Source organism: Drosophila santomea, chromosome 3R (assembly GCF_016746245.2).
Source record: "Drosophila santomea strain STO CAGO 1482 chromosome 3R, Prin_Dsan_1.1, whole genome shotgun sequence".
In the NCBI taxonomy this organism is placed as follows: Eukaryota; Metazoa; Arthropoda; class Insecta; order Diptera; family Drosophilidae; genus Drosophila; species Drosophila santomea.
In genome coordinates this window covers 20,832,302-20,856,649 of record NC_053019.2, presented here as the reverse complement: position 1 = coordinate 20,856,649, position 24,348 = coordinate 20,832,302, and the positions used below count along the sequence as shown (strand labels likewise).

The 24,348-nt window shown below is 46.1% G+C and overlaps 4 protein-coding genes across 5 annotated transcripts; 2 read left to right on the top strand and 2 right to left on the bottom strand.

Annotated features, from left to right (window-relative positions):
- Positions 1-1,522: 1,522 nt before the first annotated feature.
- LOC120454053 lies at positions 1,523-2,238 on the bottom strand. Its single transcript, XM_039639059.2, has one exon. It carries the CDS (start codon positions 2,140-2,142, stop codon positions 1,606-1,608), a length of 537 nt encoding a protein of 178 aa, XP_039494993.1. The 5' UTR covers positions 2,143-2,238; the 3' UTR covers positions 1,523-1,605.
- A 19-nt stretch (positions 2,239-2,257) lies between these two features.
- On the top strand, positions 2,258-3,208 carry LOC120454254 (protamine-like protein 99C). The gene is given in 5 exon segments (XM_044006458.1): positions 2,258-2,266; positions 2,301-2,399; positions 2,401-2,604; positions 2,671-3,044; positions 3,105-3,208. Coding segments are annotated over 5 exon segments (729 nt in total). The 3' UTR covers positions 3,148-3,208.
- A 4,405-nt stretch (positions 3,209-7,613) lies between these two features.
- Positions 7,614-21,363, top strand: LOC120451304 (cadherin-99C). Its single transcript, XM_039634869.2, has 12 exons — positions 7,614-7,720; positions 8,756-8,902; positions 12,069-12,233; positions 13,208-13,386; positions 13,457-13,579; positions 15,768-15,944; positions 16,008-16,073; positions 16,315-19,224; positions 19,290-19,817; positions 19,877-19,995; positions 20,065-20,790; positions 20,853-21,363. The coding sequence occupies exons 3-12, from the start codon at positions 12,074-12,076 to the stop codon at positions 20,986-20,988; spliced, it is 5,124 nt and encodes a 1,707-aa protein (XP_039490803.1). The 5' UTR covers positions 7,614-7,720; positions 8,756-8,902; positions 12,069-12,073; the 3' UTR covers positions 20,989-21,363.
- A 3-nt stretch (positions 21,364-21,366) lies between these two features.
- On the bottom strand, positions 21,367-24,195 carry LOC120451305 (KAT8 regulatory NSL complex subunit 2). 2 transcript variants are annotated; one of them, XM_039634870.1, is made up of 6 exons: positions 23,584-24,195; positions 23,338-23,530; positions 23,108-23,271; positions 22,650-23,050; positions 21,814-22,332; positions 21,588-21,727 (listed from the first exon to the last, which is right to left on the bottom strand). In XM_039634870.1, the coding sequence occupies exons 1-5, from the start codon at positions 24,092-24,094 to the stop codon at positions 21,832-21,834; spliced, it is 1,770 nt and encodes a 589-aa protein (XP_039490804.1). In that variant the 5' UTR covers positions 24,095-24,195; the 3' UTR covers positions 21,588-21,727; positions 21,814-21,831. The 2 variants fall into 2 exon arrangements, with proteins under 2 accessions (XP_039490805.1, XP_039490804.1); XM_039634871.2 differs by lacking the exon at positions 21,814-22,332 and having other exon boundaries at positions 21,367-21,727; positions 23,584-24,191.
- Positions 24,196-24,348: the final 153 nt, after the last annotated feature.

Below are 24,348 nucleotides of genomic sequence, written 5' to 3'. Positions count from 1 at the left end.
GATACTTATCGATGTTACATCGACTTTGAATTAAAATTATTGAATAATTGCATCAAAACACCTCAATGGAAATACCCGTTATCTTATCCTCAGTTGATCTATGTATGGTAATCTAATTAATAATACCTTTTAATTTGGCCAAGGTATATGATTTTTAATATAAAAATCAAATTTTTGCATTAAATTATTTATTTGCTATAAGAGACAACCCGTTCACGGTTTATGAAACAAGTACCTGCTATCCTTTGAAATCTTTAAACGAATTTATCAACAACTTCATTGTGATGACATCGATGAGTATCGATAATCGTTGCATCACCAGTTTGAAATGCATTGAAGTGTTACCAGTTGGTCAATTAATGTATTTCCCCTAAAATTCTGTGACGAGAAACACCCAAGTCGCGGGTGGAATAAACCAATTGAATAATTATATTACTACCATCCATATTATATTATGTGGAACTAATGCCAATTAAGCGCTTGTAAATAGAGTAGAATAATCCGGCAGAAGGCAGAAGGAAGCGTTTCCGACCATATAAAGTACACCCGCACCCCGCATAAAAATTGATATAAAATATTCCATTTTTTTCGATAGCAGTACAAATAGTTGTCCAAAAGTGGAATGGCATACCTCTTTGAATTCGTAATAAAATTTCCTATCGATCCATGTACATACATTGAAATGCTAATATTTGTCTATTTTTCGCAAATTTTGATGATGGTACCCCTTATTGAAAATGCAAAAATTTGTCAAAATTTTTTTTTCAAAAATTAAAAAAGTTGGGTGAGACATATTTAGATATGTTTATCAGCAGCACAAAACAGTATTTATTTTAGCTGTGCGGCCATTTTTGGCCAAGTTATGGCGAAAATGCCAATTGAAAATATCCGATTTTTGACAAAAAATGATTTTTTGATAAAAAATAATCCTTTTTTTTCGATATCAGTAAAAATAGTTGTCCAAAAGTGGAATGCCATATCTCGTTCAATTCGTAACAAAATTTCCTATCCACCTGTGCTCAAAAAAGGAAAATGTAATTTTTTGCCATTTTTTTTTTGCAAAATTTTTTTTTTGGAAAATCGAAAAAGTTTGGATATACATAGTTAGCTATGTTTATTAGCAGCACACAACAGTCTTTGTTTTAGCTGTGGCGAAGTTAATTTTTTTTTTTTAAGTATATTAAGTTATACAAATTATTTTTGAATAATATTTTTAGAATTTAGCCCACCGCACCAAAAACTGTCAGTGTGGAAATTTCTCCTTTGCACTTCCACCAGCTGAGTAACGGGTATCAGATAGTCGGGGAACTCGACTATAGCGTTCTCTCTTGTTTTAATTTAAGTCCTTCGATTACTTGGGCGCCAAAAATGTAGTCACTTTCTTGTGGTTATCGCAAGCAACAGTATTAGACAACGTTATTCCAAGTGCTGCATAACGTCCAACCGGTTAAAAAGCTATAACCGCTGAAATGGGGCTTTAAAGAAACGTCTTTTTTAATTTGAAAAGATATCATCACCAGCGTTTATGCTAAATAATATAAATAAATTTAATATTTATAATTTGCACATACAATTTACACTCTAAATTACTGATCATGTGAACAATTATCTATACTTTCTGTGCTTGCGCAGATTCTGGCTAACCACGTCAATGTAGACAGACTGGTTCAGATGCACCTTCACCTGCTGCTTTTCAAAGACCGAGGTAATATCAAAGTAGGGTATAATGGCCTTCTTCATTATGTACAAGAAGGTGCTGGCCACAGCTGTAGTGGGAATCAAGAGGATCCAGTACTCCAGCGCCAGATATGTGTCAGCGTTCATTCCCAGGTACAAAAGTAGCAACCTCGTTAGGTGGTGGATCAGGCCCTCCAAGGCGCACCACACCACGATGGTGAAGAACTCGAGGATGGCCAGGGATCCGATCGTCTCCACCAGAAACTGAATGGAGTACGGCAGATGGGTGTACCGATCTGGATACAACTTGACATCGGAGACCAGAAGCAGCAGGGCGCCCTCGAAAATCCAAGAGCCCAAATTCGGAGCAGGAGAACAGGTATCATTGGGTGGCCAAAGGCATACGCACACACCAAGCACGAGGTGAATAAAACCGGCCGTGTAAACCGCTTTCTTAGAAGCCATAAAAACCCTTTTCAAAATCAATTGTACAAAAATTTATCTTACTGTTTACGAGTGAAATACACACGATTGCTTGACATCGTGTTTTCGAGGTCATAGTTCTTTTTTCTTCTTAATTATGATAATTGTATTGAAAAATAAACCTGAGCTTTTCTAGTTAGCCTTGCGAGCTTCGTCTCAATCAAAATTCGTTTTCCAGCGCAGACAGTTCTGGAGCATTTGGAGTACAAATTCAAAGTTTACACAAAATCCAAAAGAATGGAGGGAAAAAAGCGTGGACATGTGTATTGTCCACCCATTTACAAGAGCCAGAAAGTGGCGCGCATCACCAACAATGGCTACCTCAACTTTTTGACCGAGTACAAGAAACGCTTTTGCGGCATTTCTCCGCAGGACATGGTGCGATATGCGGCCAAGCAGTGGAATCAGCTGTCCGTCGCTGAGAAGGAACGTTTCAAGAATAAGGTAAGACGCACACAAGGCCATAAAGCCCTTAAGAATTAAACTTAAATTTATATTTAAAATAAACAGCCTACGGTCGTTTTGAGAAGCCCAGCACAATTGGTTGCATTTGAGTCGAAATGCGAAGTGGCCGATAAAACAGAACAGCAGTGTCCTTCTCAAAGACAGTCGCCATCCGCTCGGCAGCGGAAATCCGAGAGGAGCTCCTCCAGATCGAGGACCTCGTACAGATCCGTGAAGAGTCGCTTGCGTGGGAAGCCAAGTCCGCAGCAGACCAAGCGCAGTCTTAGCCATTTGGGCTCCGCAGTTGCCTATATCCATTTCCTGCGCAAGTTTCAGAGGAAGAATCCCAACTTGGCGACCGCCGAACTGCTGAAAACTGCCACTCGCTTGTGGTGTCGACTGGATGAAAGTCAGCGGCATGCATTTGAGAGGCCACTTTGGTAAGCTTCTTTGGTGGGGATAACTTTAGCGTTTCACAAATAACAGTTTTCATATTGCAGGATTGTTCAGATAAAGGAAACCAAAGTAGCAGCTCAAGACTAAAAAACGCTTTCACTTTGTGCAAATTTCTAGAATAAATTTAATCTCATGTTAGGGCAAACCACTTCCCTGAAAGCGTTAGTATTAATGGTTGTAGTAATAATTGGCTGCAGTTTTAATCCACATCGATAAGCATTAGCGATCGTGTGGGGAAGTGTGAAAATGGCCAGCGATCTGCTGCTGCGAACACAAAATCCCCTGCAGCGACTAGAAAGCTGGCGTGGCATTTGGTCAGCTGCTAAACTACGCAGAACATACGTACGTGTAAGTTTTCTAAACACGCAAAGGCAATTAAAATTTTTAAGCGACATACGAACCCCCACGAATTGCACGCAGTTAACAGGGAGCTGGACATCCCACAAAAAGATTGACTGCAGCAGCCCAGTGCGGCCAAACTGGAAAGGTGCCTCCGCTGGGCCACCGAAACGTGGCTACACTTGGACAACTTGAACACTTGGACTTTCAATGGGGTTACTCAATAAATAACATTCCAATTTACTTATAGGGTTGGCGCGCACTTAAGAACAGCTCCATCCATACGGCAAATATTTGGAAGACACTCTTTAATAACTTGCAGAGATGTGGAGAACTGACTTGCCACACCAAGCCAATCAGCTAGGCCATGTACCCTTTTGGCCATTGTAGCCGGCTTGTACAACATATCGTATGCTTAATGCATAACTAATGAAGCAGCAGCTCCTACGTCTCCAGCACGACGCTTGGCTCCAAGTTGCAAGTCGCTGGTGGGGCAGCTATTCCACTGCTACATTGGTGCAATTGTGGCGAGGCTGTCACTAGGACATGCCACAATTGTTGGCCTTTAATACCAATGGTCCAATGCTGCTGCCAGCCAGTGCATTCGAATTTCGAATCGAGCTGAGCTGCGCCGAGTCGAATGTACAAGATACTTGGCTCGTTTTGGCCACAGAAATGCTTCGTGGTCGGCAAAGTGCCGCTGACGCCATCGAATTAGATTACAGAAACCGCTTTTGTACGAAAACTTTGGCTAATTAGATCTGGGAGTTCACTGAACCATACGTATGGCAATACTTTGATATTACCTCAAATCTGTATTTTATGCCCTATAAGCGGCCATTTGAGCGCGCACTCATTTGCATGGCATCGGCTTGGAATCGGGATGGAATCTGGCCGGGATTGGTATGGGCATCGAGTTGGTAGGGTATGGGTATGGATAGCTGGAGCCTGGGAAGTGGACGTGGAAGTGGCGGCGTAATTCGTACTATTCTATACTCCAGCGAAGAAGTGAGCATGCGATGGTACTCATAATCTGCATTCGGAATCTAATTCAATTAAGCAATGTTAATGGCCTGGCTGCGGGACGGGTACAGCTGCGGCCAGGAAGCTAGGAACTCGGCTATGTGCACTGTAAGCAAATACTTACAGATACCTATAAATATATAGGGTAAAGATATAGGTATATATATGTAGGTAAAGATTGCTGCTAGCACAATCCAAAATTCTAAGTATCGGTTAACAAAGTTATATATATATATTATATATGAATCCTATAGTTTATATATTAGGTGACATATTTTTGTACTCTGCAGTTACTTAGGTGGGAAGCCACATAACGTGAGCATCCAGGAGATGTGCTGCCCATTCTCGCCGAGACCGGATTGAATTTCCACCCTATAGATCCGAGATCCGCCATCCGCTCTGTACTTTTCTTCTGACCGCAACTGTGCACATATCTGTATATATATGTTTATACACACACACACATATATATAAATATATATATATGTTCTGGCCTGGCCGAAACTGATCTGGGCAAAGTGATTGTTCGGTCCGCCAGCAAGGCATCTTTTGGTTATTTGGTGCGCATTGGTCCCAAATCGAATTGCTGCGACTCTGGGCTGCAGTACAGTGGTGCTGGTGGTGCTGGAGCTGCTGGTGGTGCTGGTGGTGATGGTGGTGCTGGCCAGGAATAGGAATGCGGCATGCAGTGTACTGGTGGAGCAATTAAAGCGGACCAGGAATGATTTGGCCAGGCCAGGGAAAACAAAACGGGAGCATGTGGGGGGGCAGAACAATGCAGTTGGTACTTGCAACTTGCGACTTTCAGGCTTTCAGGCTTTCGGCGGGGCAATAAAAGAAATTAACAATTATAATTGCAATCATAAGTCGGGTGAGTGAGTGCTGCTTATGAGCAGAAGTAGAGCTCTGCCGCTGCCAAAGTAATTTGAAACCGGGCGGTTTATTATGTGCCTTTATTAGTTCATTCGCTTTATGCATTTGCGCTGATAACGTAATATTTTTTTTAAGCCAGCAGCTTGCATGTTTTTTACTCGTTCAATGACTTGTTGCGTTTTTCCCCCTTTTTGGCTTAGTAAGTTTGGTAAGAAGTATAAGTCTAGTCTCTCATTTGCGGCCACTGTTAGCAATATTGCTAAAAAACAAAGCGTTTCAAGTCGATATTTGCTATGCATACAATTTATTTTGCTTATGCTGCACATGTCGAGAGTTCTCAGGAAGGTAAACTGATTTCAAACTGGCCTCACCAGCAATTCGAGCTTTTGAGGATGGTTGGTTAATGCGAAACCTTACAGTTTTGGCTGACACATTTCGCTTAACCTTTCGCATCCGGTATTCATGGAGTATCAGCATATACCAGCAGTACCAACTTGGTACTACCAAAATCACAAGCAAATCTGTCTTGGCCACAATTTAGTAGCGTGTAACTTCAGGTCAGTGAACTACACTTTTGCTAAATGTCAGCATAAATGGGTAAAAATGAAACTCTTTACCAAAATGTTCATAATCCAAAAGCTTCCTGTTAGAGTAGCAAATGCAAATGCAAACAGTTAGCACTTTGTTTTCCGAACTTGACATGTGTAAGCCGATCGGCAAATGGCTTAAATTATCGCGAAAATGGGCAAATGGGACATTCGAATCGTAAAAGTGATGATGAAGCCGGAAGAGCAGAGCCAAGCTAACACACACATTATGGTAATCCAAGCCAGCCAATAAATTTTAGCCAGAAACTGCCTCTTCACAGTAACGAGGGAAGTGAAGCCAAGGGCTAAGCCTTAATTAATTCCCAGCACAGTGGGTTTAAGCTGATTTTAGATGAGGAGCTGAGCGCCAAGTGGCTGTGGCTTGTTAGCAAACAGCAAAACGAGCTAATCACGTAAATACATCTGGCTGCAAAACCCTTGCACTTTCTCCTCAAGTGAGTTATGAAGAAGATGAAGTTTCTTCACTCCGCTAATGGCCAGTTAGCACTTGGCTTAATCTTGGTTAGCTGGCTTGAATGGAAGCTAACTACTTTGTTGGGTGAAGAGCTGTTTGGTTGCTTGGCTCGTCATATGAATATGCAATAAATTGGTGTTTTTGTGCTGTTTTGACATTTCGAAGAACAAGATCTACGCAAATTATCATATGTGGCTGTTGGAGTAACCCACACGTTCAAAAGGTGATCCCATCGATTCGAGCCATTTTCAATGCCAATATAACAATATTGGCTCAATTGTTCTGGCGGCATCCGGCTGGAAATGGAAATGATAGTTTGGTTTGGTTTGGTATTCGCTCGGTGTTCGGATGGAAACACCTACCAATGAGATGGCAATTTCGCGGATAGCCGAGTGCAACTGTCGCATTGTCCCATTGTACAATGGCAAAATGTCCAAATAGCCAAATGGCAACGGAATATGCATATGCGACTCCCTGGCCAACAGACGACAGGTACAAAAATGCTGTCTGCCCCTTTGGTGAACTTCATTCATGCCCCGGATCGCGGCGCGGATTGGATTGCATTGCATTGCAGTGGAATGGAATGGAGTGGAGTGGAGTGGAGTGTTTTGAAGTGGATTGGTGGGCGGGCAGAGGGAAGAGTGGAGTGGCTGCACAAAATCGCAGCAACATCAGCCAAAACATTTTAATAAAAACTTTTACACCGAAACGGCCGTGCAGTGCAGCTGAAACAGAAACAGAAAACCAAACAAACACACATAAAGACACCAAAAGACAGAAAAAAGACAAAAGACACACCGAAGCCCCGAAAAACTGGTTCCCACTAAGCTCCTCTGGAAATGGAAATGGAACATGGTGGTCTTTTATTTACCTTTGACTTAACAGACGCTGTTAGATGTTAGCCGCACACATACATACCTGGCCATACATGCACCTGCAGATCGTGGATCGCAGTGCCAGCAGTACCTGTGCTCCAAACGCGAAGCCTTTCGCACTCGAAAACTGGGCCCACAACTGCGCATGTGTGTGTTTGTGTGTGGTGTGGTATCCATCAGCTGGCAAACTAGTAACCCCCGAAAAACCAGTTTTACCGCAAAAGCGAATGCCAGTTCGATTCCAATACGTTCCACCTGGGATCGGGAATGGTTTGGTATGGTATGGTATGGTGTGGTATGGTGTGGTATATGGTATGGTGTGGTATCGCCCACTTGTTGCTGCTGCCGCGAGAAACGAGACAGGTAAAGCGAAACAGTTCCGAACCGACCGCAGAGCCGACACCACGTACTTTCGCGCAGTGTACCACGAGTGTGTGCCCCAAACGCAGCGCTATAAGGTGGCTGGCGCGATACCGGTTTTCTAGCTGGTATGAATATGCCCAAGAGCTAATTTTTTAAGAGTTATCTCTCAAGAAAATGTGTAAAGTTCAGAATGGTCCGTTTGTGGCGACGTGTGAGATGTGTGGCTGTGTGTGGTGTGTGATGTGTGTGGAGCCAAGGCAACTTGAAGATACAGAAGCCTGAAAAGGGCATACCACGCATATATCGTACATATACATATATAGTTGAGACTATATCTTGAATTCGAATCTCCCTGCCAGTGAAATGATCTCCCCGTTTGAATAACAAAAAAGCCTCGAGTGGCAAACAAAGCGCCCATCTGCGAGGGAACCATCATTAAATCTGAAAATTGTACCTACACAACTTTAACCCCGAAAGCAAGACTTTCTCTTGCCAATTTTTTTGTTTACCCAACTCACAGAGTGCAGCATTCGCAGTGAAAAAACAAACAAAACTCATCATTTTTGCGGAGAAATAAGGGATAGAACGAACACTAATGTGGAATGTGAACGTGATCGCAGTATTAATCTTCATGTAGAAAACACACAACACGATTGGGATTTCGGCGGCATTTGCCAAGAAACAGCCAACAAAAAAACAGCTAAGAAAACAGTCAATAAAACAGGCAAAAAACGTTTTTTGTCAGATCGGCAAATGAGGTCACGTATGTCGAGATTTGTGTAAGAAAACTTACACAGTCGTGTTCACTGTACAGGCAAACACAGATAGTCATCGACTTGCCATGCTACTTTTACTACATGATACTTTATTGCTACCAAACTCCCACGCGCCGCTTTGTTGGCCAGCTTTTCGCGAATTATTATGCCTTTTAATTAATCCAAGAGGGCAACCTCGAAAACGCAATTCAAACTCAATCTAGTGCGGAAAACACGAAGCAAACGCCATCAAAATTCACTCACAAACCTGTCCGCTGATCATCAGTTTCAAAAACCAATTCCATACGGGTTTTATGACAAAGCAATGCATAAAATAAGTTAAAAGCTTTGAAATCTGTGTCGCGAGTGTTTTTAATCGAGTTTTACCCCTTTTTTTTTGCGCAGATACAACACATATTGAATGGTTTAAATCCGAAATGTAATTGAGGACCAAGAATCACCTTTGTTAACGGCGTGTGACTGCATTTTTCACGTTGGATACTTAGCTGCAGTACATTCAGCTATTTTAATATTACATCTTTAGACCGAACGGTAAGTGCAGAGCGTACTATTATTAAGTTATTCAGTCTCCATCCATAAGCGAGAAGTCCAGAAGACAAAGATTGAATAATGTTCTTGGCTCCAGGCTCCAGAGATTAATCTTCATTTGGCTAAATGGCCAGAAGCCATTTATAAAGAAGAAAACATAATCACCTAACCGTTTTTTTTTTTAAAGCGGAAAGTCAGGTCGATTAATTTCATTGTCACCCAAGAATTCTCAGCTCAATGTCTTTAATACAGAGATTTAATTTAAATATTTGTAAGTGCAATTTATTCACATTGGCTATTTAAACGCTGGCCATTTAAGACAATCATTCTAATGGATTATTTGTGTTACTCAGCAGTTGCTTGAATTTCGTTAGTTTCGTTTCTCAAAAAAAGGCAAATCACTTAAGTTAATCATCAAGAAAAATGATTGCGAACAAATTGGCTGTAAGATACTTGTCGAGTTCATTAGAACGATTAGAATTAGAGTGTGGAAAGCACTTTGAGTCATTAAACTCAACACATGGCCATTTTGCAAAGGGTATAAGAAGACATTGCTATATAAAATGTAGGGTATAGAAGATATAACTATATACAATTCAAAGGGTATAAGAAGACATTGCTATTTACAATTCAAAAGGTATAAAAAGACATTTCTGTATACAATTCAAAGAGTATAAGTAAAGTAGACATAACTATACACAATTCACTCCCATGGAAGTCATAAACATATAGAAACCCAAAATAAATCGCTCAGATTGAGATACTTTATATGCTGATAAAATGCCGTATATTATGAAACATCTCACGGATCCGTGAAGAGCAATACTTTGTATGGCCAAGAGCGCGTCCGCTGTCCAATAAAATTAAAATACAATAAAACACTCACCGAATTAGCATAACAATCGCAGTTGGAGCTGACAGAACGTTGGTGCATACATGTGATCCGATCCAGGGGATCCAGGTGATCCAGGTGAACCAGGGGAACCAAGTGATCCAGGGGAACCAAGTGATCCAGGGGAACCAAGTGCCCAGGTGGACCAGAGTATGCAGCGATTTGGTGCCCAAAACGCTGGCGTTCCTTTCTTGTTTATTTAAGATTTGTGTGGCAACCATCGTTCGCATTCCAGCAGATTTGAGATTTAAGTTCGCTACGTATTGTACCACATTCAAAACTAGAAAATGTTGGCAAAAACAGCATCAATAAGCAACAGGTTTGCCGCATATCGAATCTGCACCCAGCACACAGTGTATACAACACACATACAACACACAGCATACAACACACAGCACACAACACACAGCATACAACACAGGCATTCAAAGCACTGCGATAGCTCGGCTTTCGTTTATTTTGCAAACCAGTTTGGCACATTCGGCTTTTTCTATAAGTTTCCGGTTGAACATAATCAGCAACTGACTTTCTGTGGCCACCGCCGAGCTCCTCCTCGTGCTCCTCCTGCTTCTCCAGCTCCTCCAATCTCCTGCAGCTTCGCGATATCGCGGGCTTTGTTTATGCGGGGGAAATGGAAAATGGCATTTTGTATACGTTCAGTGAAAGCGGAGGACTTGCAGCGCTATTCGTGAGCTTTGCGATTTTCCAAATTTTCCCGATTTCCTCGATTTTCTCGATTTCCTCGCAAATGGAAGCAGGAACGGCACGATCGAACATTTAAGCCCCCATATCAATACAATGTGATATCTCGCACTTGTGAGTTAAGTTGCGCAATGGGCGATCGGGGCTTTTATGATTTCGGAGATAATTTCAGCAGCAGTTGCGTTTTGCAGACAAGTTTGATTCCATTCGAGATTGCAGCACACTTTGGCGAAATTAAATAAATCGTTGCGAAATAATGGGCATTTTGATTGGTTTATTTGGCTATGTGCGGGCTAATTGCGTAAATCGAATTGCATTTGGCCATCGAAGACAATGGTTGTAATTGGCTAATTACTTATGGCCAAAACAGCCATGTCTGTTAATCTGATCAATGCAGATCTAATCAGTTTAGAAGCTCAAATTGGTGCTATACAATGTTTTAATATCGCTTTGCTCATTAGAGCGTTCGCTTAGAGTTCATTTCCCTACTTTATGAGTTATTCGGTTAACTAGCCCAACCTGGAACCTGGGTCCTATGGATGGTACTATCTAATGGTCTAATGGTGGTTGAAAGAGCGGGAAAGCCAGAAGATTAGCTCCGATCCGTTTCATTAAACAAACGATCCGAGTAACGGATACGCTGCAAGTGGCTCCTGGTGCCAACGAGTCTTCAATGGAGATTGCAGATGGAGCAGAAAGCCAGAAAGTCAGAAAGTCAGAAAGCCAGAAAGCCAGAAAGCCAGAAAGCCAGAAAGCCAGCGGATGTGCGCCGATCTGCGGCCAGTGAGCAGCAACCTAGAGATAGAAGCCGCAGCATAGGATGGCCAACTTCCAGTTACCAACTCCCAGTTACCAACTCCCAGCTACCAAGCTCTAGGTTCTAACTGTATGCCAGCCGCAGTTGCAGCCGCAAAAGTTGATCGGCCAGTTGGCGAGTTGGCCATTTAGGCGCTCGATGAGATGAGGTGGGCAAAATGGATAAAATGGGTAAGAATAAGTGAAATGGGTAAAAATGGCAGAAATGGTAAAAATTGTAAAAATGGGCAGAATGTGCACCTGATCGCGAGGTACTGCGCAGGCTGGCTTGCCACTTTATTAGCCAATTTATGAGCCCACCGTTATGAACTTCTCTCTGTCAATATTGCACCAAGTGGTTTGCAAGTAGTTTGATCGGCTCGAACGGAACTGCGAAGCTATTTTCAATTTGGCCAACAGTTTCGACACCAACTTGGTATTTATTGGAGCTTCGAAACTGGGCATCTTGGATTTCCACAAGTCCACAGCCCATATACGCGAATGTACTACATATACAATACGATGTGTATATTCGGACAACGCCAAGTTGGCTAAATTGTTTATTGCATATTGATATCACACCATTTAAGGCATGAGAAGCCGTCTTTGCATACAAAAGCAGTCAGCAGTCAGAGCAGAGGGCATTTTTCGAGCTGCACTCGCGACTATTCAGATTCACTGTGTGGGCTCCACTGGCGTAGGCCAAAAAGTACTATTTAAATCGGCAGATAGATGTATGCATGAGTTACAAGAAACGTATTTGTTTACTCTTATTTGCAGATAACATGGCCATGGCGGCGAGGAACCTCACTCCCCAGCAGGGACTGGGCTTCTTTGGGCTGCTAATCCTGCTCTGCTCGGCGGTTTTGGGCAAGTCGCAAATGTGCGAAGTGGAAACGGGGCAGACGAACATCATCCTGGACATCGAGGAGAGTCGGGAGTCGTGTAAGTATAACTACACTTCTATATACTATACTGGATTATATAGAAATACAATGTATATGGCCGTCTTATCGACTAGCCAAACCCATTTAAGCCATTTAACATGGCCTTAAACTGGAAATATGAGTCTTAAGACAACGGCGGCGTTAAATCTATTACGTGGATGCTAAAACATGAATGGCCATATGCTCTTCACACAAAACCTCGACTTCAAGATCATAGACCAAAAGCACGAAAGCTGCAACACCGTAATTATAATTTTAGACGTGTTCAGGCGCATAGGCAGCCAGCCCATCACATCGCATCCAAGAACGAAAAGCACGTCCGTCGGTCAGAGAAATGATGTGTACTTCGTAGATACATTGTGTAATTTACATGCCGCTGAGGTGCACCTCTAAGTACCTTAATTGGTTTTTTTTGTCTAATTAGCTCTGGCAGCCGCGGGAATGTGGGGTCAAGAACTGCCATTAAAATATTGCTCATACGACGTGTAGTACATGCTGTTAATGTGAGGAAGTGGGATATCTCCTTACTCCTGGAGATGCACTACTACTAAATCTATTACATACGACTAATAGGTATCATAAAATACGGCAGCTATGCTTCCTTATGCAACTTGGCTCTCACAAGAGTCGCTAAATAACAAGAGCTTCCAATTGGAAGACTTTCTCGTGCATTTATGATGCCCACAAATATGCACTTATATGCACTTTATACACTATATACACTTGTACATATGTGCACACACTTTTGTACATATGAACACTTATGTGCACATCGCAAGTGATCGCTGCAACTTGACCCCAAATGCAAAGAGAAAGGCTGCTGTCTGCAGTTTTTCTCGATTTTCTCGGTTTTCGCGTTTTCCTGTCAATACGTTTTGCCGCTTTGGCGCTACTTGTACCAATAACCCAGCTTTGTTTATTAGATCTCCCGGCTTCCAACTCCAAACTTTATTATTTATGCGTTTTCCGCAGTCATCGGACAGCCGACCACGCCGCCAGAGCTGCCAATCTTTGGCGATCCGGAGACGGAGATCGCCCTGAATCTGGTCTTCCCCAAAGGCCAGCCAATCTTCCAGCTGAACGGAAAGAGGCTGCAGCTGCTGCAACCCCTGGATCGCGACGAGGAGAATCTCAGCCACATCGTCTTTCAGGTACACCACATTACGGTTGCACTTTCCATCGCCAGGTATCCACGAACCATGTCTGCCCGCCTCGTTCCAGGTCTCCTGCACCACCAGGTCGACGAGCAAGAAGCGCACCATTCCCATTATTGTTCGGGTGTCGGACATAAACGACAATGCGCCGCGCTTCATGAACACGCCCTACGAGGTCACCGTTCCCGAGGTGAGTAAATGGTGCTGCAGTGCACCAAGTACACCAACTCCACCAAGTGGAAAGTGGACATTTTCCAGCGTGCGCACGATCAGCATTTCGTCGCCCCAAAGTTGCCCGCATTTCTCGCCGTAGTGCCGCTGGCTCCTCCGAAACCGGGTGCCAAACGGACTGTCACGCTGGAGGAAGTCACAAGTGCACTGCGGCAAATCGGGGCTAAATTCTAAGATTAGATTCAATCTTTAGGACTCTTGCAGCTCTTGTATTCCGTTAGTAGCTTTTCAAGTGTTATAACAGATCTGTATTAGCTGCCAGCGTCTGGCAGTGATATATATCCCTGTGTAGTCTTTTAGCTGCTATCAGGATCTGTAGTTTCTTCCAGTGCATGAGTCAGGTGAATGTGCATAGTCTTCCCGACGCGACAGCAGCAACTACATACTGAACACTAATGAAGTGGTAGTGAACATGTTTTCAGCGCTTCGGCAACACAATAGCATGTCGGATGCCCAGTATCCAGGTATCCAAGTACCCAAGCATCCAAGTATCCCCAGTTAGCACAGCTTGCACAGTTTGCCTAGTTTTCCCAGTTTCAACAGTGGCACAGCATCCCCAGCATCAGAATCCCCACCGAGGGGTTCTTGAGATCGGCGGCAAGAGTTGCAATTGAACTGCCTGCTGGCTCTTAATCACGTATTTAGACTAATAACGTTCAATTACAGAACTGTTGACATATTAGAAAGCAGCTAAGTTGGCAAACAGCAAAAAGACAAAAGAGAGAGAATGGTACATAGGAACCCCTGCAAGATCATTACTGTAGTCTTGTACGATGGGAGAAACCTCACATAAGTAGCCACACACCTATTAGGCCATAAAAACCGTAGAATAATCAGTTAAAGTGTTGGATTTCAAAAGAACGATGAGCAATTGCAGAGTTGGAAATTGCAGCTGATTGAAAATTGAAATCATTACCAGCAGATTAGTTTATTAAGACATTCTAATCTTAAATCACTTTCCTCGCACCATGTGAGGCCATTTTAAAATGCAAATGAAAATCATAGGATCTATATATATATAACTATATATATATATACAACCTTGAAAGAACCCCTCATAAAATTACAAGCCAATACAATGCAACACGGCTGAATATAAATCGTTCAATGGAATTCGCAATCAGAAGCTTCGCCCATACGAAATTTATTTAACAATGTGGAGCTGGAGTTGGAGCTGAAGTTGGAGCTGGAGCCTTGAAGTTTAGGAAGCCTGGTGCGGAATAAACAAAAGCGAGGGCTACCTGCACTACATTGTAGTATAGATCGGGATGCAGGTCCCTTTATAAGGCGATCTGCCAGTCAAACTGGAATATAATTGGTATGCACTTGCCGGCTTAGGCGAACACTCCCGAGGGACTGCGTCCGTTGTCCAGCCGGCGAAGGCGAGGACAAGACAACAGCATCGCATATTCCCCCGCCGTCGCGCTAGCAAATAATTACAAGAGCCGAGATAAATTATACCTCCTCAGTGAGTATCTGGTATATGGCATCTGTGTGTGGGGCAGCATCAATGGCCACAGTCATGGGAATTTGTGCAGCTCTGGGCTATGCCGAAACTAAGAAACTACAAAATTATGAAAAGCGAAAAAGATGAGCTAAGCGTGCATGCCATTTAGCGGAAAAACCGAAAACAAATCGCAAAGTTCAGCAGATGAACAATGTCTGCCAATTCTGGGTACTAAATCGCCAGCTGTGGAGTGGGAAGACCGCAAACTCCACAGCTTCAGCTCCAACTTCAGCTCCATCTCCATCTCGTTCTCCAAGTGGCAAACTTGCTCCTTAACTTCGGCCACCGTTATATAACAGCCCAGCAGGCTTTTGTGAAGATCCACTGCAGCCACTTGACTCCAAAAACAATGCGAGTGAAATAATGATCCGCCAGTTTCCGTTGGCTCCCAGTTGGGTTCCATGGGAAGCGTTAGGAATTCAGCACGCGGGAGCACCACTGCACCACTGCATCATGCTGAACCAGAAACCACTTACTCACTTGCGAGTATTAATGGGGCAGGAAACACTTTCGGTTCTTGGGCGCGGTGAATACCTCTCTCCAAGCAAATGCCACCCGCTGCTTCCCATGTCGAATTAACTGGCATTCCAATGAGCCAAGCTTATGACTATAACACATCTTCTTCTTTCCCAATTCACAGAGCACTCCGGTGGGAACCACCATTTTCCGGAACATTCAGGCACTGGACAAGGACGCAGGTGTCAATGGGCTGGTCGAGTACTTCATCGCCGAGGGCAGTCCCAACTCCACCGATGTGGAGAAGTACAGTGCGGATGGGTACGGCACCTTCGCCATATCCTTTCCCCACCAGGGTCAAGTGAGTCCCAACCCAATCTTCACCTGACTGGATCAGATATTTTACAGCTTCTCGTTTCCTCAGGTTACGGTGGCCAAGACTTTGGACTTTGAGAAGATCCAAACCTACTATCTCACCATTGTGGCGTCGGTAAGTGAAGCCCTAATAATTTAAATATAACAAAGGCTTAATTAGGCTGTCTGTCTTGGGCATTATAACAATTAAAGTTGGCGAAGAAAGACCTCAATTAAGTGCTTACTTTTACCGGCTTTCAGTCGTTGCCATTTCATATGGCTCCCAGTACCTTTCACTCCGAAATTAGAGATTCAATAGAAGGGGAACGACCATTTGCTCCATTTGTAATGAATTACTCGTATGTGGTTTTTTTCAGGATCGAGCTCGGAATACAGCTGATCGCCTTTCCTCGACCACAACATTGACGGTCAATGTAGCCGACTCCAACGACTTGGACCCATCGTTCATCTACAGCGGATGCGTTTCGCTCGACGGCGCCTGCATAAATCCGGAGTACTCCGCATCCGTGCCAGCTGGATCCCTACTAGGAGTGCTGACGGTGCTGCCCGAGCGTATTCAGGCAGTGGATCTGGACACCATAAACTCGCCCATCCGCTACAGCTTCGCCAGCGGCATGCCCGGCAACTACGCCGATTACTTCCAGATCGATGAGAACACCGGAGTGCTGAAGCAAACGAAAGCTGTGGACACATCCACAGCGAAGAAGTATGACATCATAGTGAAAGCGGAGGAGGTTTCGCCGGGTCCACAGCGCTTCACAACGGCCAAGCTGGAAATCTTCGTGAAGCCCGTGGACGCCAATCCGCCCGTGATATCATCCTCCCAAGCGGAGGGCTACGTGGACGAGAACTCGCCCATTGGCACCAGGGTGTTGGACGCGCACGGTAACCCGATATCGTTCATGACCACAGACGCCGACCTCAGTGACAGCGATCCGAAGCCAGACTACATCTACGAGCTGACCACACCGTCCTTCAACGTGACCAGCGATGGCATCTTGGTGGTGAACGAGGACAACCTCGACCGCGACCCACCGGCGCCAGGACGTTTCAAGTTTCAGGTGGTGGCCCGGGAACCCAAAACCAATGCGGCCAGTGCTCCACTCAGTCTCACAGTTCACCTGCGGGATGTGAACGACAATGCGCCCAAGCTGGCCATGGTGGCGCCCATCTCGATAACAGCCGGGGATCAGAGCGAGAGCCGGCTGGTCACCCAGGTCACGGCCAGCGACAACGACGAGGGTCCCAATGCCGTGGTGACCTACTCCATTTACCATGTGTCCAACAACGGCATCCAAAAGTTCACCATCAACGAGACGACGGGCGAGATCAGGACCCAGGGTCGCCTGCTGGCCGGGGAGCAGTACAGCATCACGGTGCAGGCCACCGACATCGGAGGACTCTCCTCCCAGGCGATCGTTGAGGTGAGCGTGACCCCGGGACCGAACACGAAGCCACCGCGCTTCCAGAAGCCCATCTACGAGGTGCAGGTGAGCGAGGGAGCGGAGATCAACTCCACGGTCACAGTGGTACATGCCGAGGATCCCGAGAACGATGCCGTGGTCTACTCCATCATATCGGGCAATGATCTGCGCCAGTTCGCCGTGGGTCAGGAGAGTGGTGTCATCATAGTGATACGAAAGCTGGATCGCGAGAGTCTGACGCGCTACCAACTGATCCTGAAGGCGGAGGATACCGGCGGTCTCTCCAGTAGCGCCACCGTTAACATCAAGGTGACGGACATCAACGATAAGAATCCGGAGTTCGAGGCCTCCACCTTGCCGTACGTCTTCCAAGTGGAGGAGGGCAAAGCGCAGGCCTCGGTGGGAGTGGTCCACGCCACCGATGCCGATGAGGGCATCAATGCCGAGATCACCTACTCCATACCCACCGACATACCGTTCACCATCAATGCCACATCGGGCGAGATCCTAACCGCCAAGCAACTGGACTACGAGCAGCTGAACGAGTACAAGTTCGTGGTGACCGCCAAGGATGGAGCTCCGGATGCGCGACTGGGCACTGCCAGTGTTACGGTAATGGTGCTCGACCTTCCGGACGAAGTGCCCAAGTTCAGCGATGCCCGCATCGACGTTCACATTCCGGAGAACGAGGAGAACTACCTGGTGGCCACGGTGCAAGCCTTTGATCCCGACTCCATGCCCGAGATCACCTACGTGCTCCGGAAGGGCAACGCGGAGCTCTTCAAGGTGGCGGAGAAAAGCGGAGAGGTGCGGACCATCAAGGGATTGGACTACGAGAGCCAGAAGCAACACCAGCTGACTATTGGAACCATTGAGAACGATGGCGATGGACCAGGAGACACAATCCTACTGGTGGTGGATGTGGAGGATCGCAACGATCTGCCCCCAAGGTTCATAACCGTTCCCGATCCCGTGACCGTAAATGATGACCAGGGCATAGGCACCATTATAGCCACGCTGCCCGCCATCGATGGCGATGGCACCTCGCCGGGAAATGTGGTGCGCTACGAGATTGTGGGACGTGGCAAGGCGCCCAAGTACTTCCAAGTGGATCCGGACACCGGAGCAGTGCGCATAAGGGATGAGCTGCGCAAGGAGGAGGACACGGAGTACCAGGTGGACATACGGGCATATGACCTGGGCGAACCCCAACTGAGCTCGGTGGCGCCCCTGCGCGTCGATGTACATCATCTTTTGTCCAGCGGCAACAATGAAATCAAATTGGACAATAAGTTGGAAAGTGGAATGGGCATGAGCAGTGAAAGTATAGGCTTGGCCTTCAGCGACGACAGCTACACCACCAGTGTGCCGGAGTCAATGGAAGCCAATAGCACCCTCAAGCTCATTCAGATAGTGAACTCAAAGACATCCGGCGATGGGCCGCCGGCCTTCAGGTGTGAATTCGTCAGTGGCAACGAGGGGGGCATCTTCAATCTGAGCTCCGCCGATCATGGTTGTAACTTGCTGCTCATCCAACCGCTGGACTTCGAGAACAAGACCTCGTACACACTCCAGTTGCGGCTGACATCGCATCGCTACTTCGTCAATCCTCTGAAGGACACCACCACCGTGGAGATAATAGTGCAGGATGAGAACGACAATGCGCCGGAGTTCGAGTTCAATAGGCTGCGCGGCCAACAAGACACTTTCTACACGGTGGTGACGGAGGAAATGGATGTTGACACAACCATTTTGCAGGTGCGAGCCACAGATCGTGATTCGGGGAAATTCGGCACCGTTCGCTACACTCTCTACGACGACGATGAAAACCGGGTCACCATGGTGAGCACTCTATACATTACATTACCCAATGCTATTTTTGGTTACCTATCAATCGATGTTTTTAGCCCACCAGCTTCTTTATGATGTCCGAAGACACCGGAGTTCTGCGAACAGCCAAGCATTTCAAGACCGAGAGCGACTTTCCACTCACGTTTTTGGTGGAGGCGCGTGATAGCGATGGCCAGGAGCAGGGATCCCATCGCACGAGGGCCAGGATAGTGGTCAATAAGCTGGCGGACATCAATCGCATGGCACTGTCCTTCCCGAATGCCGCGCCCAGCGATCTACGCAACTACTACACTGAGCTGGAGGAGCTGCTGGACAAGAAGACCGGACTGGTCAGCGGCATCGAGCGGATGAGCAGTCAGAAGTACTTGGCCAAGAACGGCTCGGTGATCGAGAATCCAGCTGCAACGGACATATGGTTCTACCTGATTGATCCCAAGACGGAGCAGCTCGTCAGCCGCAAGGACAGCATTGTGGACACCACTTTGCTGGAGCCAGCTGCGCGATCCGAGCTGAACATCGCCCTGCCAAGAGCCACGGCCGAGAATATATCGTTTCCCCTGGAAAGAAAGGAACACGTGCACAAGGTGGGCTACTATTTCTACTATATCTTCTGCGGACATCTATTTACTTTTGTTACTTCCAGGTCAAAGCTGCCGTAGCCATCGACAACGAAGTCTTCCCCTTCACTCTGATTGCCATATCACTTGTTATACTCATCCTGGGCACGATCGGCATCATTTACATATGCATTTCGTGGTCAAAGTAAGTGGATGGCATACAGTACAACCTCTATATAGTTCTACTTACTTACTTCAATACCCTTTTTTATAGATATAAGAACTTTAAGCAGCGCATGCGGCAGTACTCCTCCACGAATCCGCCACGCTACGATCCTGTGATCGTTAACCAGCAGGCCTCGAGTGCCAGCGAAACCATAGCCAACATGAAGGAGTACGAGACCCAGATGCTCGCCATGGCAGTGCCACCGGATGTGGACGACGATCTGCAGTTGGACTTCAGTGCCAAGAACCACGCCTTCTCACTGGACAATGTGAGCTACATAACGCACAAGGAGAACACCAACGGTGGTGGCCAGTCCAGTCCCTCGCACTCGGATGCCACCACGGCCACGATTGCCACTCTGCGCCGCCATAAGAATCTCAACAATGCCAACATGAACAACAATCTGGCCATCAACAACAGGCAGAACACGTTCAACAGAACCCTGGAGATGAACACCCGCAACAACGCCAATCCGCTGGGATCGCCGCCGAACGGTGCCCTCTCGGGCACCTTGACTTTGGGCCGCATCAAGCACCAGAACAGCAATCACTACCAGAACGGCGCCTACAACATCGACCCAACCGGGCCCAACAACATGGCCAATGCCAAGAACAATGCCTACAGCACGATGGGCAGGCGGGGCAACACCTTCGGCGACGTGGGTCTGCTCAATGGCAATGCGGAACTGATGAACGCCACGCTGGGTCGGAATGGCCAGCTCAACAATCGCCTGTACGGCGGAGAGGTGCCCATCACCAATCCGCTGTTCCAAAGGTATATATAGCATACGCAATTCCAAGTTTATATCCACAATGGTAACACCCTCTATCCCGCAGATCCAATTCCGATCACAATCACCTGAGCAGCACAAACGAGAACGTCTCCTTCGGCAAGAGGGACTATGGCCAAATAGGCTTCTCTTATCTGAACGACTTGGACAGGTCGGAGGTTGAGACAACAACGGAACTGTAGGGAATACAATAGGATTATTCTGGTTTCAACATATTACAGACTTTGTTAATATATTTAGCTGCCAATTTGTAATTTTAATAGTGCATTTTAACAACGAGAGCGGTTGCCATCAATCTATGATCATAGCACAAGCAATCTGTAAATATCTGAGTGGAGATGCAGAACGGAGGAACTGATAACTGATATATTTAACTGTGCATACGATCAAATAATTACAGTCATTACTTTTAAGCGAACGCAGAGTGCATATTTCCCATATATCTACGAAACTGCCACACGCAGGCGTTTTCTCTAAGAATTGTTGAATAAATGCGCGTGCATTAATATAAAGTGTATAAACTATGGAGAGCCAATACATGTAAATAAATATAAAGTGAATTCATAGATTTAAACTAAAGCGTGCCTATTTATTAGGGGATCCTTGTTCCCGAAAACACCAAAACTACAATGGCTGAGTACAAAACCGATGGACATTTTCGGGCTGGAGATTTACATCTAGATTTCTAAGATTGCAACAGTAAACATTTACTCTACGAGGGGTCTAACAAGTAGTTCTAGTTCTGTTTTGGGCGGACTCTCTGGGCTTCACGGCGCCTTTGTTGTCTTCACCATGAGCCGTGGTCACGTTGAGGGCTTGACTCGTGAACAGCTTATCCGAGGGGTCCTCCTTCTCCTTTTTTATGTCGGCACTCACGCTGGCGGACTGCGTCTCCTCTTCCTCGGTCTCCGACTCGCATTTCTGTGAAGTAAAGTGAATGGCAGCCATGAGAAGGATTGATACGTTGGGCCAGCAGGTGGATTGTGGTTAGTAGGATGGGTTATTACGTTTACTATGCTATTAGACTAGTTCATGAGGGCATCGAACCAGGGCATGTGTTCTATGCCCTCGAGCAAACGCAACACTTCGTTCACATTGCTCTCCGACTCGTCGATGTCAAAGTTAAGTTCGCTACTGTCTTGCATAGATGATTGTTCTAACTCTAAGTTGCCTCCGATGAGATTGTCTTGATTCTGACTTTCAGCGGGACCAACCGAGTCGTTGGACCCGCCCTCGCCTTCCTCCTCGAGGCCTAAGTCTACAGGAGCACTCTCCGCACCGCGATCTTCAATGGCTAAGCCCAGGTCACTGTCCATGTCCAGGAACATGGTGTAATCGTCGTCGAAGGAGTTTGCCAGATCGTCAACTGCGTCAAGGTCAAAATCGAATATACCATTTGCAAAATCCAAAAGGTCATCACCCTCCGGCTGCGGCTCATTCCGTGGATCTTCGCCGACAAAGTTATCGAGACCACGGCCTGCTGCGAAAATACTTTCTACCGGCGGAGTGCTTGGAACTTCATAAAACTGGGGGATGAGAGGTCGGCAATTTATTCAGGGTCGATCACAAAAGGCTTACTTAGACTTAGACAGTACTAGCACTTATATACATGTGTTTCGTGTTTGTTTCTCTAGATATACTTAGCTTTACTACAAATCAAGCCTAAATACTAGTTACGCAGTATTGTTTGTTCAAACTGTTTTACAGTTCGCTTACTTTAGTTTCAGCAGTCATGTGCAACACAACTTATGGCAATGAGTGAGTGGGTGTGGGTAGTTGGTATATCTAAGCAGTTACGTGTGGTGGTTATGGCGTGGGTTGGGTTAGTTATTGATCAACGCACCTTTTGTATATACTGGCGCTTAGCCGGCGCCACAGTCAGGTGCAGTACGCAACTGGAGTCTTCGAGAATGCTAGCCACCGGCTCCTGGCAGACCACCCCACTCCGCTCCACGCCGCAGGCCCGAAACAGGACCTGGCGCTTATCCTCCAGAATGTGCTTGCGACAGTGCTTGCAGCAGGGCAGCGTTCGCTCCCCACACTTGACGCCGCCTTCGGTGAAGACGCACTTCGGGTTGCTCGACGACTTGGTTGCGTACAAGGTGTCGCGAGCGCGCTTCTCCTTCAGTTTCTTGTAGAGCACTGCCTCCACGCCCTGGCGACGATGATAGCTATTCAGCGCCTTGAGCTGTTCGTACAGCTTTCGCTCGTGTGGCGTGTCCTTTAGTTGGTCGTGAATGCTACCTGAAAGTAAGGTATTAGACACTTTTTTTGGCAAATTTAAGGGCAATTGATACATACAGTATAGCTCTCGCTCGCGTCGTATGTCGTGCAAGTACTTGCGACGTCTCTGCTTCAGCACGTTCTGGAGATATGAAATCTGCTCACGATAAAGTCCCTGAAGCTTGATCAGCTTTGTTTCGGCAATCTTCACTGCCTCTGCGCGCGTAAAGACGCCAGCGTGTCTACAAGAATGAAGCCAAAATTAATTATACCCCAAATAACACTAATACACATGAGTAAAATCTTACTTCAGTGGATCATCATCTTCCGAATCGATGCTTTCATAGTCAGATTCGTAAAACTCAATGTCCTGGGCGGTGTTCCTTAGACAGGGTGGATCAGCATCGTTGCTGGAACTATCAGAAGCATAATCCAGAATTCGACGTCGCTTGCGTGAGCTTTCCACAACATGTCCAATGGAGTTGCGGTGATCTTGGGTGACTGAAAGTCCGGAAAGTTAGATTTGAGCTTAAGCTACAATCATCACGACATACCAAATGGCGTCACATGGGGTGAGACCACATCGATTTCATCATCATCAGGCTCGATCTTGGGAGCCTCTGGCTTTATGTCCTCCACATTGATGTGCGATGACAGGCTGTGCAGCAAGGTCTCATTGGTCTCCACGCGGCTGCGAATGCGGCCCACATTCATGTGCGTCTTCTGCAGCTGCGTCTGGCGGTTGTGCTCGAAGCATAGGGTGGTCAGGATCTGCTCCTTCTTGTTGTCGTACTTGGCCACAGCGTTGATGCACTTCCTGCCGTTCGAGTAGACGTGCGAGCACTGGCGGTAGTTGGAGCGCGGGTCGCGCAGTACGTGCCGGATGCAGTACTCGTAGCCCTCGATGCGCATTAGGCTGCACTCGTAGGTGGGATTGGCGCAGTACTTAATCTTCGCCAGCTCGCTGTGGATCTGCTCCCGCAGCTGGTGCTCCTTGTCCGGTGTGCAGGGAGTGCCGGTGAAGCGGGCGCACTGGCGCAGTTGGTTCGGCGAAAAGCTGGACATCTTCCTTTCAAGATTGTGGCCCGTTTTACAGGGATTTTCTTTCGATTTTTCCGATGAAGCGAAATGAAATAAAATGCTGTGGAAACAGTGTGACCACAGCAAAGTTGAGAAGAATTACCACGCACGTTGACAGGCCAATTGGTTGGGGTCTCTGCTAATAAGTTAGCATATCCCAAAACCATAAGGGGTATTCCCACCTCGAATGTTGAGTTTAAAAACAGCTTGAAATTAAAATTTAATTTAAAAAATGTAGT

Coding starts and splice junctions, on each gene's coding strand:
- LOC120454053 (XM_039639059.2), bottom strand. CDS start 2,142: ATGGCTTCTAAGAAAGCGGTTTACACGGCCGGTTTTATTCACCTCGTG.
- LOC120451304 (XM_039634869.2), top strand. CDS start 12,074: ATGGCCATGGCGGCGAGGAACCTCACTCCCCAGCAGGGACTGGGCTTC. Junction 12,234..13,207: donor CGAGGAGAGTCGGGAGTCGT/GTAAGTATAACT, acceptor CGTTTTCCGCAG/TCATCGGACAGCCGACCACG. Junction 19,225..19,289: donor ATGAAAACCGGGTCACCATG/GTGAGCACTCTA, acceptor CGATGTTTTTAG/CCCACCAGCTTCTTTATGAT.
- LOC120451305 (XM_039634870.1), bottom strand. CDS start 24,094: ATGTCCAGCTTTTCGCCGAACCAACTGCGCCAGTGCGCCCGCTTCACC. Junction 23,272..23,337: donor GAAGATGATGATCCACTGAA/GTAAGATTTTAC, acceptor TCATTCTTGTAG/ACACGCTGGCGTCTTTACGC. Junction 22,333..22,649: donor AGCGCCAGTATATACAAAAG/GTGCGTTGATCA, acceptor CTCATCCCCCAG/TTTTATGAAGTTCCAAGCAC.